The 18,758-nt window shown below is 44.5% G+C and overlaps 1 protein-coding gene across 1 annotated transcript in view; it reads right to left on the reverse strand.

The window, feature by feature from the left end:
* Positions 1 to 18,758, reverse strand: part of LIPC (lipase C, hepatic type) — a 115,655-nt gene that overhangs the window by 61,078 nt on the left and 35,819 nt on the right. The window contains exon 6 of the mRNA XM_029575309.1: positions 10,614 to 10,856. Coding sequence (XP_029431169.1) covers positions 10,614 to 10,856 — 243 coding nt within the window. The remainder of the gene's footprint in view (positions 1 to 10,613; positions 10,857 to 18,758) is intronic.

Raw genomic sequence — 18,758 nt, forward strand, 5'->3', positions numbered from 1 at the left:
CAACACCACGGCAGACTTCCTCAGCAGAGAAAGCCTAAATCCAGGGGAATGGCAGCTGTCGCCCACAGCCTTCCAGATGATTGTGGATCACTGGGGGATTCCAGACATGGACTTACTAGCGGATAGGTCCAATGCTCAAGTACCCAGATACTTCAGCCGCAAGCGAGATCCATTCTCACACGGGATCGACGCCCTGGTTCAGCCATGGCCTCCAGGGACTCTGCTATACGCCTTTCCTCCGTGGCCTCTACTGGGCACCCTTATCCACAAGATCCAGAAGCACCGGGGCCTAGTTCTTCTAGTGGCACCAGACTGGCCAAGAAGACCCTGGTACGCGGACATGAGAAGATTACTGGCAGGGGAGCCTCTTCCCCTGCCTCCTCTCAGGGACCTGCTTCGTCAAGGTCCCATCCTCCACGAGGATCCGGCTCAATTCTCTCTTACGGTCTGGCCATTGAGAGGGCTAGACTGAAGAAAAGAGGTTACTCGGAGCCCGTGATAGATACACTCCTCCGAGCCCGCAAGTTTTCCACATCCCTCACCTATGTAAGGATCTGGAGAATATTTGAAGACTGGTGCAATACTCACGACACCAATCCACATGCGACCACAATTCCTATTGTTTTGGATTTTCTACAGGATGGGCTTCAGAAGGGTCTCTCCCTAAGCTCCATCAAGGTTCAGGTGGCTGCGCTGTCTTGCTACGGTCCCAGGAGGGATGGCAAGACCATTGCCATGCATCCAGATGTTTCTCGCTTCCTGAAAGGAATCAAGCACATTCGTCTGCCACTCAAGTGGCCAGTGCCCCTGTGGAACATCAACCTAGTTTTGGATTTCCTCGCGGGATCCACCTTCAGACCCCTTCGGGGCCTGTCTCTCCGTTCTCTAACTTTGAAGATGGTGTTTCTGCTGGCAGTGTGTTCCGCACGCCGCATCTCTGAGCTACAAGCGCTGTCCTGCCGTGATTCCTTTCTTAGAATCACTCCGGAGGCTATCCATCTTCGCATGGTTCCCTCCTTTCTACCTAAAGTGGTTTCACAATTTCACCTCAACCAAACCATATCCTTGCCCACAACGGCGGGTTTGAAGAAATCAGAAGAAGAGCGTTTACTACGCCATCTCGACATTGGCAGATTGCTGCCCAGATATCTGGAATTGACACAAGAAGTACGAAAGACGGACCATCTGTTCGTCCTGCACAGCGGAAAGAAACAAGGTGAAGCGGCCTCTCGGCCCACCATCGCCCGCTGGATTAAAGAAGTTATCAGAGCAGCTTACGTAGAGGCCGGGAAGTCACCGCCTCTACAAATCAAGGCTCATTCTACCAGAACACCAGCAGCATCTTGGGCAGAATCCAGGATGCTGTCGCCTGCAGAAATATGTAAAGCGGCGACATGGTCCTCCCTCCATACCTTTTCCAGGTTCTACCGACTGGATGTCCAGGCCAGGGAGGACACAGCATTTGTGAGGGCAGTCCTACACGGTCCTCAGGCAGCCTCCCACCCAGGCTGGGAGTAAAGCTTTTGTACATCCCATTCGTTCTGAGTCCATCTGGATACACACTACGAAATGTTGAGATTACTTACCTGATAATCTCCTTTTCCTTAGTGTAGACAGATGGACTCAGCATCCGGCCCAGGCTGCCATTATACATGGGTTTCACCGATTCAAGGTAGGCCATGTCGTTTTGCTTACATAAGAGCGACCCCTTTGCCAGGTGTCGATGCCTTCCGGTTGTGAATGCTGGTGGTCTCCAGCTCCTATCAATCGGTCAGGGGAATCCTGTTTCACTAATTCATTGATCGTCAGTACACATATATCCATAACAGCTTTTGCAAGGAAGATTACTGAGTTGCTACGCTTCCTGTGGGGGTATATATACCCGTGCTGACGTCAGATCCGTCTCCAACTGCTAGCACGAGCATACTATACCCATTCGTTCTGAGTCCATCTGTCTACACTAAGGAAAAGGAGATTATCAGGTAAGTAATCTTAACATTTACATATATAGTAGGTAGTGCATGCAAATCTCATGCATATTCATTAGAGATATCCTGTAAACCTAACTGGCTGGGAGGACCCCAAAGACAGATTTGAGCACCCTTGCATTAAAGAACCCAGTACATCTTGTGCAAGAGTTGGGCCAGTAATCCCAACATCATTGCTAAATTTCAACACAGATTGAGATGCACACATATTGTCTCTGGCCTCTTGAAGTTTTCCCCGTAGAAAGAGAAAAACTATTACTATCCCAATCTACTTTATGCATCTCTTCCCAACCTTTATTGAGGACCCTATAACCAGTTGGATATTCGGGCTATCTGTAATGGCTGTACATGAGCCAAATCTGCATATATTTACTTTTCAATGTATGCAAATGTATCTCTTAGTTGTGGATATCCTGAAAACTCAGCTGACTGAGGTCCCTAGGCCTAGTTTGGGAAACCTTGGATTATTAGATAAAATCATCATACAAATTAATTAGTGGTGATAATTATTACTAATGTAATAAAAATAGCCATAACAATATTACGAAGCTAGTGTACACTAAAAAATATTTAGCTTCTCCTGCCTTTGTTCTTTGAGGTGCTTCTTGTTAAAATTAATCTGAGGTCCAAAGTTGAGCATAAAACTTGGAATGACCCTTCCAAAAGAGGAAATATATATTTTCTGACTTATTTTTACCACCTCTGGTTGCATAATGCTATATGATATGCTATGCACAGATGCAACACTTTTTAACATAACTGATTTTCAAATCAGGTATGCTGAAATGCTGCTTCCACGGATGTAGTCACTTGTTTCTTAAAGAAAAAGGGATTATTCTAAAGCACAATGCATGTTGCAAGAAATAACTTTTTCAGTTTGTCCTGTCTTGGGAAGTTGCACAAAGATCATTTGGCACAAGCTCTAACTTATATTTGTAAAACCATTTTCAAGACATTGACAGTCGTCTTGCTTAATGTTAGGCCTCCTAAACTCTTCACCTCTAAAATTCTTGTGGTGGTCACTTTATTTTTCTTTAAAATAAGACGAATTCCTGGAATAACTTCAGATTCTATAATATTTAAAAATACCCTTCATATATCAATATACACTATAAGAGCCTCTGATACAGAAATGAAAGGCATTTTTCCTACTCTATTGGAATGTTTTGTGAGGTTAAAATTCCATATAAAATGTCTGAACTGAAGTTATAAAAAATTGGACGTAAGATTCCCTGCTCTGTAATTGGCTGCTGAAGGTTTCACAAGACGTTCCATGATGTCAGATCAATGGACCATTGAATTCAGCATCCTGTTTCAGACTGTGGCCAAGCTGGGGTACCTTTGAAATACTTGGAAGATTCAAATGGGGAAATCCATTCATTATTGCGATTCCCCAAGTTTACCTGGCTATTAATTGTTAGAGGATCTGACCTCCAGAAACTTGTTCAAACTGTCTTAAAACTCAGCTGCTAGACTTGACCACATTCTTTGGCAACAAATTTCACAGCTGGGGTGCACTGGCCTATTGTGGCTTTGGTAGGCCAGTCACATGACTGGTGTTTGAGTGCTGCAGTTCCATGCTTGTGGAGCCACTGTAATCAACACCAGGCCCCACAGTAGATCTTCTGGCAGAGTGGGAGCTCCATGGATCTGTACATCTTTTCCCTGCAGCTGCAGCTGTGGCTCTATAGGTCTACACTTTTTTTCTTCCTCGTGGTATTCCTCTCTCCTCATTGCCACAGTAGCAGGAAATGCTCCTGCTGCTTCTACTCACACCAGGCCTGCTTCTGTCTCTGTGGTGGAAGGCAGTCAGCAGACATCCTACTGCTGCCTCATCACTGCTTGAAGGCCTCTCCTTGATCTCTGCTGCCAGCCACCCCCCTTATATTGGAGTGTAGAGTCTGAGGTCACCACTAGATGGCCTTAGTTCCCAGCCCTTGGTTAGACAACTGCATAGATTCAGTACAGCAGGGCTGCTGCCAAGGGTATTAAGTACCCTAGGCACACCTTACAGTCTTGCACCCAGGGCTGGCAGAACTATTAAGTCTGGGCCTAGGCCACTGACCATTAGGGGGTGGCGGCACGACCGGGTGGGGGTGGAGCAACGAGGGGTGGGGTGGCGTGAGGTAGAAGGTGCTAATCCCCTTGTACTGTCCCTGCTTACACCCCTCCTCCCACCTTCCTTCCCCCTCCACACAATTAAAAAAATGAATTTATAACAGATTTTTACATGGAAAAGGACATTCAAAGTAAAGGGTTTTTTTTAGATAAAATATCACAACATATATTTTATTTATATGCACTGAAGTGATGCAAATCAGAAATCCCTGCAAAAAAGATACTTGGAAATCATAATGCATTAGGCACATTATATTGCATGTTGGGTATGGATCATCAGCTGGTAGCCCTGCCTGGATCCCTCCAACCATTTTGTATTCAAAGGCAGCATGGGAGAAGAGTGAAAGAGTGGGAGTGTCAGTGAGCATGTGTGTGCATGATAGCCATGTGTGTGAGACTGAATGAGATAGCATGTATGTGTGTGTCAGCATGGATGAGGGAGCATGATTGTGTCAGTGTTTGTGAGTGAGCATGTGTGTTTGTGCAAGAACATGCATGTATGTGTCAGTGCATGTGTGTGTCAGCATGTATCAGCATGCATGAGGAAGCATGTATGTGTGTGAGCAAGCAAGCATGTATGAGGGAGCATGTTTATATGTGTATCAGAGTATGAGGGAGTGCATGTGTGAGGAAGGAGAAAGTTTGTGCACTCCCCCCATGCCCACTAATCTACAATAATCTCAGGGTGACTGGAAATTAGAAGAAAGGGTATTTCATTCTTATTGGTTTAAATGTTTGGGTATTATCTGATATGTCTGCTGTTTTAAAATATTTTCTTGGTGTATTGATACATTTTTACAAATTTTTATGACTTTTTAATTTAATGTTCTATTCATTAGCTGTATGAAATATTTATTCTTGTTACTAATGGTTTATATTTCTTGATTTCATTGTTTTATGAAGAACAAGCCGTTAAGCCCGTTAAAACAGGCTACATCCCTCTCTCTCTCCCCTCACTCTTCACCACCCCCTACCTCCCTCCCTCACACTCACCCACTCCTCTCCACCCTCCCTCTCCTCTCACTCAGTCCCTCCCTCCCACTGTCTCACTCACTCCCCTCCCCCCTCTCTCCCTCCCTCTCACTCACACTCAGTCCCACTCACTCTCACTGTCCCACTCCCTCCCTCCTCTCCCTCAGTCCCACTCCCTCCCTCCCTCTCTGTCCCACTCACTCCCTCAGTCCCCACTCCCTCCCTCCCCCCTCACTCAGTCCCACTCCCTCCCTCCCCCCTCTCACTCAGTCCCACTCCCTCCCTCCCCCTCTCACTCATTCCCACTCCCTCTCTCTCCTCCCCTCTCACTTAGTCCCTCCCTCTCTCTCAGTCAGTCCCTCCCTCTCTCTCTCCTCCCTCACTGCTGCCACCCGTCTTCGCCGCTGCCACCGCCACGGCCCTGTCTCTCACCTCTCCCTCATTCTCCCTCTCCCCCTTCCACTTACTCACATCCCTGACTCTCACCTCTCCCTCATTCTCACTCTCCCCTCACTCTTCCCCACCCCCTACCTCTCTCCCACACACTCACCCACTCCTCCCTCCCTCTCACTCAGTCCCTCCCTCCCAGTCCCTCCCTCCCACTCAGTCCGTCCCTCCCACTCAGTCCGTCCCTCCCTCTCTCTCTTGCCTCCCTCCGCCGCTGCCCACTACCGCCGCCCGCTGCCGCTACCGCCGCCGCCGCCATGTTTTGTTTTTTTTGACGCTGCCTAAGACCACCGTGCTCGCCCGCACATGCGCAGTAGAGCTGCTCTCTACTGCGCATTTGCGGCACGTCGGTCAAGCGTCGTTTATCTAGTTAGATGGTGATGTTACTGCTTTTCCATTGATGCACTGCATACAGGGTCTGGCTTGTTGTAGTTTCCAGTTCACTTTTTGTCTGCACATTGCTATTTATACTTTATGGTTTCTTTATTCTGTATTTAGTAAGGGTGTATCTGTGTTCGGCAAATATGACCAAGGTGAGGTATTCTGCTAGCATGCAGTTTGTGCAGGGGTCTTTAGGAAATGAGAGCCTGTGTGTGAGGGAGAGCTTGTGAGAGTGAGAGCCTATGTCTGTGTGAGAGACTGTGTGTGAGGGAGGAAAGAGAAGAAACACAAAGAGACCTTTAAAAAGGAATAAGGACAAGTCCAACAAGTGGAGAAAAAAGAGACCAGGATCAAATAAATTAGAAAATAAGATCAGACAACAAAGGTTAAAAAAAAAATTATTATATATTTTTTTTCATTTTTAGCTATTGGAATATGCCAACTTTGGGAATGTGTATTTCTTAGAATTTTGTAGTTTGCTCTTTCTTCAGTATTCTTCTGTTCAAAGTCTGATTTCTCAGGCTTTCCATTTCATTTTGTCTGCATGCTTCTGTTGCTTATGCTGCATTAGGTAAGGGTTGGTCTGCGTTCTGCGTGGGTGACCAAGGTGCAGCATTTCTGCTAGTGTGTAGTTTCTTTATAGGGTTTGTAATAATCCAGCTTGTTCTGTTTCCCTAGTAGGTGGCATGTTGCTTTAGGGCCTGGTTAATATTTGCACTGCTGCCTTTTAATAGATAAGGTTGCTGCAGTTTGAGTCCTGAGAGTTAGTGTTATGGCATGGTATGGTAAGATACCGAGTGTGGGGTTTGGTTTTTTTTGTTACTTCACAGGGGACAGTAACTTTAAAATAAGTGTGTGTCCACATACGCTGTAATTTTAAATTCTCCATGTAAGTTAACACATATAGGGGTAGATTTTCAAATAGCACGATTTGGCGTACTTTTGTTGGCGCATCAGGCGCAAACAAAAGTACGCTGGATTTTAGTAGATACGCGCGTAGCCTCTAAAATCCGGGATCGGCGCGCGCAAGGCTATCGATTCCGTAAAGCCGGCGCGCGCCGAGCCGCGCAGCCTACCTCCATTCCCTCCGAGGCCGCTCCGATTTCGGAGCGGCCTCGGAGGGAACTTTCTTTTGCCCTTCCCTCACCTTCCCCTCCCTTCCCCTACCTAACCCACCCGCCCGGCCCTGTCTAAACCCCCCCCTTACCTTTGTTGGGGGATTTACGCCTCCCGGAGGGAGACGTAAATCCCCGCGCGCCAGCGGGCCGCTAGCGCGCCGGGACGCAACCTGGGGGCGGGTCCGGAGGGCGCGGCCACGCCCCCGGACTGCCCCGGGCCGTAACCACGCCCCCGGGCCCGCCCCCGAAACTCTCCCGACACACCCCGAAAACGCTGCGCGGATCGGGCCCGCCCCCGACACGCCCCCCTCTGAAAACCCCGGGACTTACACGAGTCCCGGGGCTCTGCGCGCGCCGGTAGGCCTATGTAAAATAGGCGCACCGGCGCGCAGGGCCCTGCTCGCCTAAATCCGCCCGGATTTAGGCGAGCAGGGCTCTTAAAATCCGCCCCATAATATATAGTATGCTTAGTGCATGTATGTGTGCCCCTAATTTTAAGTGGTTACACGAGGAAACATTATTTGCATCTTTCCTTATAACAAGTGAGCAACAAATTTGAAATACTTGGAAGATTCAAATGGGGAAATCCATTCATTGTTGCGATTCCCCAAGTTTACCTGGCTAATAAAGATGCATGCATGTAGGACATAACCAGTTTAACCAAATGTTTGCCCAGTCTCTGACTGGGTCATCAAGACCCCTCTGGTTCTTCAGCCTGCATTCTCCATAATTTACATAGACCCAGTCAGTTTTTGGCTTTAATGAGTTTTTTTCAGACTTACACCTGATAAAGAGCGGAAGTAAATATGCACAAGTATCAGCCCTGCGTGTGCTGCGTTCACTGGATTAGAAATTGGGATTTCTGTGTGTAAATGTTGGCCCTGCATCAGAGTGCCCCCGACTCACTCCAAATCTGCCCCTTTATTTTGCATGCGCACATGTGTGTAATTTTACAGCTTTAAAATAAGAGTTGCTCGCACTGAGCCCATATACTTGCATATATGGGCGTTTTCACGTGAGGAACTCTTAAAATGTATCCCAAAGTGTTCAGAAGTGGAGGGAGGGGTTTTTTTTTTGTTTTTTTTGCTGTTACTGAGGTGACACCAGAATTTGAATCTATTTCTTCTTGCATGCTGAAATGTCCTAGTTCTGCTCTGCATCCATTGCAAATCTTAAGTTCTTATGATTATTATGAGTATTGCTATTTTGTTTTAGTTATGATATATCCTGCCTTTCTGGAAAGAGGATTCATAAAAATACATTGAAATGTATTTTATTACATGGTTGAATCTGATGATATACTTCTTGTGTATTTGTAAACTGCAATAAATATAAAATTAATACAGAGTAAGGCATTTTTAACATTGGTAAATGCTTGAAGAAATTGAGTTATATTTTAAGTGTCACTCATGATACATGATGGTTATTGTAGACTACTTAGAAATCCATTGTCTGGTACACTCTAAGACATTATTAATTAATAAGAGTACAACTAGTAGGGCTCATACCTGTATGCCTACTGCCCACCTATGTTAATTTTGGTCCCCCCTCCTTTAAAAAAAAAAAATCATTTCTGGTTATGCCACAGTTGTCATTTAAATGCCTAATCCCCCAGTTTCACAAGGTCCTCCTGCAACTCCTCTTAGTCTGCTCTGAGATTTCTTCTTATAATTTACTCTAAAAGAAATCTCTGATGATAGTCTCCTTGGATGCAGAAACTCTTCAGCTGCAGAACAACCTTTCCCTGGTATTTGGAGTATTCCTGAGTGTATTTCCACTTCTCCACAAACTCACAAAATCTCAATGACTCCCCTCCAAAGAATCTCTCCAAGATTTCCACTTAGAGCCCCTCTCTGAGTTCCAAGAGCTCTGACCTTGAGCCCTGGACTCCTTTAGAAGAAAGAGCCAGCAGGAGACAAACTTCTGGACTCCTCCACTATATTTAATCTCCATAACTAGACATCTCCCATTGGGAAGTGTCAAAAACAAAACAAAAAACCACTACGCCTCTGACATCACAGCTAAGTATTTCCGTGGACACACCTACATCACTAGTATGGAATAGTTTTAGATCACCTGACACATGATTTTATAAACTTCTATCATATCCCCTCGCAGTCTAATATCTTAGCATAATGGTTTGGATAAGATTCAAAGAATTGCTTATTTTTAAATGATTTTATAGTTGCAAGTAGGTACCTTTTGGGTTATTGAAGGTATCTGGCCCTTAACCTCATGGCTGTCCACTCTGTCCTGCCATATTGCTTAATTGTAACTTTCTTGGCAATTACTTGTAATGCTGGAAGAGAATCATGAAGTCTGTCTGACTGATACCTAATATTCTATTTATCTCAGTGGTTCATTGTCTCACTAGTAAGAACCTAACATACACAGATTTCTCATCGTGACAGTTAGAATACTTGTAAAATAAAGGACAAACTGAAATTCTGTTTATCCTCCCCTGTCCAGGTATATAGAGCTCTTTGTAATTGTATATTGCTAAATTACAGCAGCATACACCTCTAGGAAGTCATTGTAACCTGCTTGATTTCTAATACCAGAAGTGATAGCGCAAGTATTAGCAACTTCCACTACAGGAATAAGCATTAAATGAACCAAAGGACGTACCCATGATAACCTGCAATGATGCTCAAAAAGGAGCATTTCAGAGATGGTGCTCACAGTCCTAGAAGAATTGAGCCCTGGTTGTCGTGCAGCAATGACGCTGTCCAGCTAATGAGGGTGTGCACACTTACTGGGCTTCCTAGAAACTCATGATCCATGCTCCAAAGCTGAAGGATTGTCACTGCAATGCTAGGCTGTATGAAGAAAAGTCTCAGCTGCCATGATTCAGGTCCTTTGACAAAACAGTTTCCAAGATGTTTTCTATAGGGATGTGCAGCAGGGATGGATACGTTCGATTTGGTATTCGTATTCTTCGGGACTCAAATCCGTTACATCCGTTTTTCGGGGGACCCAGATTCGTCCATTAGTTACATATGGTATTTGTTTCCTATTAAAGTTAAAAAAAACAACCCCAAAACAAAAAAAAACCCCCATCCCAACCCTTTAAATTTAATTAACTACAACCCCCCCACCCTCCTGACTCCCCCCAAGACTTGCCAAAAGTCCCTGGTGGTCCTCCTACCATATGACAGGGGCCAACCAATGGCACCGGTAGCCCCTGTGACATAGTAAGGGCAAAGGCTATTGGCCCCATTTTGAATACCAGCAGCCAATGGCCCGAGTGCAGGAGAGCGCTCCAGGACCCCTGCTGGACCACCGGGGACTTTTGGAAAGTTTTGGGGGGGTCAGGAGGGTGGGGGTTTTATTCGTTAATGATACGTTGCATTCGTGGGGGTTCGCCATACGTTTCGGAACCACACGAATGCAACAAATAGGGACCTATACGTAGCGGATTGGGCATTTGTTCAAAATGAATGCACATCCCTAGTTTTCTACCTCCTTTCGCTTCCCCACAGTCATGAATCCTAGTGAGTAGGGTCTCATGGAATTTCAATTGGTCTGGAAACCCTGGAGTCAGAGGAAGCTAGTCAGGCAAAGAATAAAAGAGCCCTTCATCACTAACCTTTGAAAGGCATGTGTGCTCGAGTTTTCAGGTACAACTTTTTGCTTCTCTGTGGTTTCTCCTGTCTGATGTTGAATCCCAGGGTGTTGCACCGATTCTTCCTACAGCTTAGGCAGGTTCCTTTGTCAAAGGTGTGGATGTCATTGCACCAGTAGGCCATGCTTTGCTTATCATCATGAAGTAAAGAATCGATGAAGAGATGGACTGACCTCTCATGAGCACATTTCACAGTTTGTGTGATCCCTGAAAAATACCACCACCAGTGCCTTAGAAGTTTAATTAAAAACATTTCTAACCCATCCATCCAGAGTTCTGGGTGGGGAACAGGCAGAATATTCATAAATACATATAGACAATGACAACAGAGTAAAACAGAGATGATATACAGAAGAATAAAACAGAGACGGTCATACTATCTCTGTATTGCTCCATGGTGAGACTACACCTTGAATACTGTGTGCAGACTGGAAAATTGGGCATCCAAATGGCAGATGAAATTTAATGTGGATAAGTGCAAGGTGATGCATATAGGGAAAAATAACCCATGCTATAATTACACAATGTTGGGTTCCACATTAGGTGCTACAACCCAAGAAAGAGATCTAGGCTTCATAGTTGATAACACATTGAAATCGTCGGCTCAGTGTGCTGCAGCAGTCAAAAAAGCAAATAGAATGTTAAGAATTATTAGGAAGGGAATGGTTAATAGAACGGAGAATGTCATTATGCCTCTGTATCGCTCCATGGTGAAGACCGCACCTTGAATACTGTGTACAATTCTGGTCGCCACATCTCAAAAAAGATATAATTGCGATGGAGAAGGTACAGAGAAGGGCTACCAAAATGATAAGGGGAATGGAACAGCTCCCCTATGAGGAAAGACTAAAAAGGTTAGGACTTTTCAGCTTGGAGAATAGACGGCTGAGGGGAGATATGATAGAGAAGTTTAAAATTATGAGAGGTCTAGAACGGGTAGATGTGAATCGGTTATTTACTCTTTCAGATAGTAGAAAGACTAGGGGGCACTCCATGAAGTTAGCATGGGGCACATTTAAAACTAATCAGAGAAAGTTCTTTTTTACTCAACGCACAATTAAACTCTGGAATTTGTTGCCAGAGGATGTGGTTAGTGCAGTTAGTATAGCTGTGTTTAAAAAAGGATTGGATAAGTTCTTGGAGGAGAAGTCCATTACCTGCTATTAAGTTCATTTAGGGGCAGATTTTAAAACCCCTGCGCACGCCAGCACGCCTATTTTGCATAGGCCGCCGGCGTGCGCAGAGCCCAGGGACGTGCGTAAGTCCCGGGGCTTCCTGTCAGGGCGTGGCGGGGGCGTGGCGGGATGACATGGCGTTTAGGGGGCGGGGCGCGGCGAAACGGGGGCGGCGGCGTGGCATGGTTTCGGCCCGGGGACATTCCAGGGGCATGGCTGCGGCCTCCGGAACAGCCCCCGGGACCGGACCACGGAGCGGGGCAGCCGGCAGACGCGTGCAAATTTACGCCTGCTTTCAGCAGGTGTAACTTTGCCAACAAAGGTAAGGGGGGGTTAGATAGGGCCGGGGGGGTGGGTTAGGGAGGGGAAGATGGGGGGAGGGCGAAGGAAAGTTCCCTCCGAGGCCGCTCCGAAATCGGAGCGGCCTCGGAGGGAACAGGCAGCGCGCGCAAGGTTCGGCGAGCGCAGGTTGCACAAATGTGCACCCCCTTGCACGCGCCGACCCCGGATTTTATAAGATACGCACGGCTACGCGCTTATCTTATAAAATCCAGCGTACTTTTGTTCGCGCTCGCACAAGTATTTAAAATCTGCCCCTTAGAGAATAGCCACTGCCATTAGCAATGGTAACATGGAATAGACTTAGTTTTTGGGTTCTTGCCAGGTTCTTATGGCCTGGATTGGCCACTGTTGGAAACAGGATGCTGGGCTTGATGGACCCTTGGTCTGACCCAGGATGGCATTTTCTTATGTTCTTATGTTCTGGTCACTACATCTCAAAAAAGATATAGTTTAAAGATATAGATATCCCTTTAAACTAAAGCGGCTCCCGACGGCGGCCCTGTTGCCTTCGCTCCCAAACCCAGCGACGACCTCACCTCTCTGCCGGGGCTCACGCTGTCCCACTGGAACAGGAGCCCGCTCACCACCCAGTGAGCCGCACAGACGAATCAAAGCCACAGGAAGTACGAGAGAGAAAGCGGAAGATCTAAGGCCCCAGCAAGCCCGCCGTGAGTGAAACCGCGCCCCCGATAGACACCAGGCCAATCAGAAGCCAGCCTGCGTCCCTTTAAACTAAAGCGGCTCCCGACGGCGGCCCTTTTGCCTTCGCTCCCAAACCCAGCGACGACCTCACCTCTCTGCCGGGGCTCACGCTGTCCCACTGGAACAGGAGCCCGCTCACCACCCGGTGAGCCGCGCAGATGAATCAAAGCCACAGGAAGGACGAGAGAGAAAGCGGAAGATCTTAGGCCCCAGCAAGCCCGCCATGAGTGAAACCGCACCCCCGATAGACACCAGGCCAATCAGAAGTCAGCCTGCATCCCTTTAAACTATAGCGGCTCCCAACGGCGTCGCGCGCCCGAAGGAGCGCGACCTAAGGGGCCTGCCCCTTAGTGCGCCCCTTGGTGAGCCACGAGACGAAGACCTCTCTCCACTGTAGAACCTTCCCACTCCAGCTCTACGACCAACATCCCACCTTCAATTTCCAGCCATTTCCCACCTCCAACGAACAAACACTCAATCAACCTTGTCCAAAATCCTCCAGCAACCTTCACGTTACCTCCCAGCATCCAAACAGCCTCCACCAACCCACGTCTAACATACTCCAATAATAACACAACCGCCTCCTACTTTCATCTCAACATCCATCCGAATACCCTCAATCACACATCTAGCAGAACCCAGCAGTCTCATCCAATCAACCTCACTCAGCAGACTCGGTCTACAACCTCATCCAACATTCTCATCCAATCAACCTTACTCAGCAGACTCAACAACCTCATACAGCAGTCTCATCCAGCAATCTCAGGCAACACCCACCCAAACCAAATCTCACAACTATAGAGTGATAAGAAAGAATCACACTCACGAAACATCCACAACCTACAGATAAGAAAGAATCACACTCACGAAACATCCACAACCTTACAGACAAGATCATCATGGCTCACCAGAAACAAAACAGATACCTGATAAATATCCCCCTCAACAAATATCTCAAAAACATTTTATACCTCACCTTCTTTCTCATAAATGCACAATCCCTGACAAAAAAATTCATGTTAATCTCTGACATTCTGCAAGAAAAACAACCTGACTTCATCGCCATAACAGAGACCTGGTTTAAAAATACAGACCAAGTATTAATAAACCAACTAAACAACAATGAATACGACCTATTCTTAATCCCACGCAAGTCCCGCAGAGGTGGAGGATTACTCCTAATCATAAAAAAACAGTTCTCAACCAAAATAATCTCACACCATCTCCCAAAACACTATGAAGTCTCCCTTTTTGACTCTGAATTCATACAAATTTGCCTAGTTTACTGTCCTCCCAAGCTCCTGGATAACAACATCTCCCCTCTCTTAGAATTCCTAATATCAAACATCAGTATAAAAAAGCCGACAATAATTCTTGGTGACTTTAATCTACACACAGACTCCAGCCCCAGATCACAAAACTGCCAAACCATGCTAGACATGCTATCAACTCTAAACCTAATCCAACAAGTCAATAACCCCACGCACAAAGCTGGACACACATTGGACTTAATCTTCACAAACCAATTTTTCTCGGACACCTCAATAACATACAAACCAGTTTCCTGGTCTGATCACTACCTCCTTCAATGTAAGACACAAACAATTCTCAACAACATGACAAAAACAAATGAAACGTCTTCCTTCAAATACCGAACACCCTTCCAAACCAACATCCTACAACAAGAACTAGGAAAACAACTAGCAAACCTAGATCTTTCAAATGTAAACAACGCAATTCACTCCTGGTTCCAAATTACCGAAGAAACTGCAAACAACATAAACCCTGAAAAACTAAAACGGATAAAGAATAACAGAGAAAGAAACAACCCATGGTACAACACACAACTAAAAAATATGAAAGCCAACCTTAGGAAAAAAGAAAAAGATTGGCAAAAAAACAAATGTCCTCTGACATTACAAAGATATTGCACACAACTCACCATCTATAAAAAAATGATTCACAACACTAAACGAGAATACTACAGTCAAAAGATCAAAAACTCCACCAACAACTCCAAATCTCTCTACAATTTTATAAACAACCTCATATCTGAAAACAACAATTCCCCCTCAAATACATCCAAAAACCTAAGTCACGACCTGGCCATATTTTTCAAAAACAAGATAAGTAAAATAAATGGAGCCACCAACAAATCCCAGATCGAAAACAACAAAACATCAACCACAAATATAATACCATGGTCCATTTTCGATCCAATATCAACCATAGAAACAGAAAAAATGATAAGAAAAATAAACCCAGCACACCACGATATGGACATCATCCCAACACGAGAACTAAAGGAAATAGCTCACTCCATTGCTCCAACAATAACAGCAATAATTAACAAATCCCTTGAAGAAGGTGAACTACCAGACAAACTAAAAACCGCAACAATTAAACCAATACTTAAGAAAAAAAATCTAGACCCAAACGATCTGAACAACTACTGCCCAATATCCAACTTACCACTACTGGCTAAACTGACAGAGAAAGCGGCCCTGAAACAGCTCAATGATCACCTTGAAATCAACAACATCCTGCATCCCTCACAACACGGCTTTAGGAAAAACCACTCCACAGAAACCCTGCTATTCAACCTAGCAAACAATATAATAAGAGGCCTTGATAATAAAATGAACCACTTACTAATTCTTCTGGACCTCTCGGCTGCTTTCGACACTGTAGATCACAAAAACCTAATATCAAGACTAGAAAACATTGGTCTCTCAGGCAAAACACTAGACTGGTTCACATCCTTCCTCAAAAACAGATATTTCAAAGTCAGTATTAACAACAACTCATCTGACTCAATCCCTCTTGAAACAGGAGTGCCACAAGGATCGGCACTATCGGCTATACTCTTTAATATATACCTCCTCCCACTCTGCCAACTCATCTCTAGTCTTGGCATAACATTCTATATGTACGCCGACGACATACAACTCCTTATACCGATAACCTCCACCATCGAAGATGCAATGAGATTAGCAGCCTCTCACCTTGAATCAATCAGAAACATGTTGAACCACCTAAAGCTGTGCCTCAACATGAATAAAACAGAATGTATTCTGATAAGACGAAATGATGCAAACTCAAACACCAAACACTCCATACAAATAGACAACATACATATACAATTAAAAGACAGCGTAAAAGACTTAGGTATATGGTTTGACAGCGAACTCAACTACAAAAAACACATCGCAACAAAAACCAAAGAAGGCTTCCACAAGCTTCAAATACTGAAACACCTAAAACCGATACTTCACCACCAAGATTTCAGAACTGTACTACAATCACTCATTCTCACTGGCCTCGACTTTTGCAACTCTCTTTTGATAGGACTCCCAAAGACAACCTTAAAACCGCTACAATTACTACAGAACGCTGCAGCTAGAGTCCTAACCGGCAAAAAAAGATCAGACCACATCACCTCAGTCCTTAACAGTCTACATTGGCTACCGATTGAGAAACGAATTGAATTTAAAATCTTGACAATTCTACACAATGCAATATACAAGACAGATAACACTGCTCTCAACAACATCATACAAATACACAGATCACAGCGCTCGACAAGAACCTCAAGTAAAATACAACTAGTAATCCCACCACTTCCACTAGCCAAACTATCAAGCACAAGGAACAGAGCTATATCGATTGCTGGACCAAAATTATGGAACTCACTCCCAGATTACCTAAGCTCACAAAGCAACAGCAAAACATTCAAAAAAGAGCTCAAAACATGGATCTTCTCCCAAACCTTAAAAAATGGCATTGGCTAACCAAAATACCGCGTAAATATTGCATAACCGCCCTCGGTTATGAGAGGACTATACCAAGACAATGTTATGAAACCAGCTAGCTCCCAGAACACGGACATGATTCTTCCATAAGCTTTATAAAACTAGCTCTCATACACCCATCTCGCCGTTCAACATATGACTAAAACACTGTTTCCTAGGATTTTATCAGTTAAAACATTAATTGTTAATTTACTGCTAGTTAAGTTAAACTGTTAAATGTTCTCTGCTATACAAGTTAAACTGCTAGTTAAGTTAAACTGTTAAATGTTCTCTGCTATACAATGTTATTGTTCACATGTTAACATAATGTACTAAGTTGTTATATCTGTAAACCGGAATGAAGGCTTATAGCTAAATTTCGGTATAAAAAAGCAATAAATAAAATAGTTGTACTGGAAAAGGTACAGAGAAAGGCAACCAAAATGGTAAAGGGGATGGAATGGCTCTCCTATGAGGAAAGGCTAAAGAGGTTAGAGCAGTTTAGTTTGGAGAAGGGATGGCTGAAGTGGGAGGGGGGGGGGGGGATTTGATAAAGATCTATAAAATCATGAGAGGACTAGAACGGATAAATGTGAATCGGTTATTTACTCTTTCCAATAATACAAGGAGCACTCCATGAAGTTAGAAATAGCACATATAAGACAAATCGGAGAAAATTCTTTCACTCAATGCACAATTAAGCTCTGGAATTCATTGCCAGAGAATGTGGTCAAGGCAGTTAATGTAGCTGGGTTTAAAAAGGTTTGGACAAGTTTCTGGAAGAGAAGTCTATAAACTGCTATTAATTAAGCCTACTTAGTTAATAGCCACTATTTATTATCAGCTTTAGTAGCATGGTTTTTATTTACTGTTTGTTCCCAGATTGGCTACTGTTGGAAACAGGATGCTGAACTTTGATAGACACTCGGTCTGACCCAGTATGGCAATTTCTTATGTTCTTAGAGCTAAACAATTAGGTTAACAATCTACTAAGTTAAATAAATATGAATTTCTGTTGATGAAGCCCAGAGATAAAACAGGGCAAGCTCAAGTTAGGTGAACCCAATTAGTTAGTCTCAGTTTCAAGTGCTTGCTTAAAATGTTTTATATGCTGTCTTCCTATTCAGAAAGAATATTCGCTGGTTAACAAAGGTACTGGGCCATATGCACAAAAACACAGATCCAACAATTCAAGGCACAATATAAAAATCAAAACCATGTCTGAGCAACATACACACACACACACACATACACACACACACACACACACACACACTACAAATCAAAGGAGGTGCTACAAGAAGCTATCTAACCCAAACTCTCCCCTTCCTTTCATCATTAGTACCAAAAGACAACAGCAGACCCAATAAAACTCCAGAACACCCCTTAGCTTTCAGTGAAGATCCAGGCTTTCAGCTTCTTTCTAAATAGAAGAACATAAGAACTTAAGAAAATGCCATACTGGGTCAGACCAAGGGTCCATCAAGCCCAGCATCCTATTTCCAACAGTGGCCAATCCAGGCCATAAGAACCTGGCAAGTACCCAAAAACTAAGTCTATTCCATGTTATCATTGCTAATGGCAGTGGCTATTCTCTAAGTGAACTTAATAGCAAGTAATGGACTTCTCCTCCAAGAACTTATCCAATCCTTTTTTAAACACAGCTATACTAACTGCACTAACCACATCCTCTGGCAACAAATTCCAGAGTTTAATTGTGCATTGAGTAAAAAAGAACTTTCTCCGATTAGTTTTAAATGTGCCCCATGCTAACTTCATGGAGTGCCCCCTAGTCTTTCTACTATCCGAAAGAGTAAATAACCGATTCACATCTACCCATTCTAGACCTCTCATGATTTTAAACACCTCTATCATATCCCCCCTCAGTCGTCTCTTCTCCAAGCTGAAAAGTCCTAACCTCTTTAGTCTTTCCTCATAGGGGAGTTGTTCCATTCTCCTTATCATTTTGGTAGCCCTTCTCTGTACCTTCTCCATCGCAATTATATCTTTTTTGAGATGAGGCGACCAGAATTGTACACAGTATTCAAGGTGCGGTCTCACCATGGAGCGATACAGAGGCATTATGACATTTTCCATTT

This window comes from Rhinatrema bivittatum, chromosome 13, assembly GCF_901001135.1.
Source record: "Rhinatrema bivittatum chromosome 13, aRhiBiv1.1, whole genome shotgun sequence".
Taxonomy (NCBI): Eukaryota; Metazoa; Chordata; class Amphibia; order Gymnophiona; family Rhinatrematidae; genus Rhinatrema; species Rhinatrema bivittatum.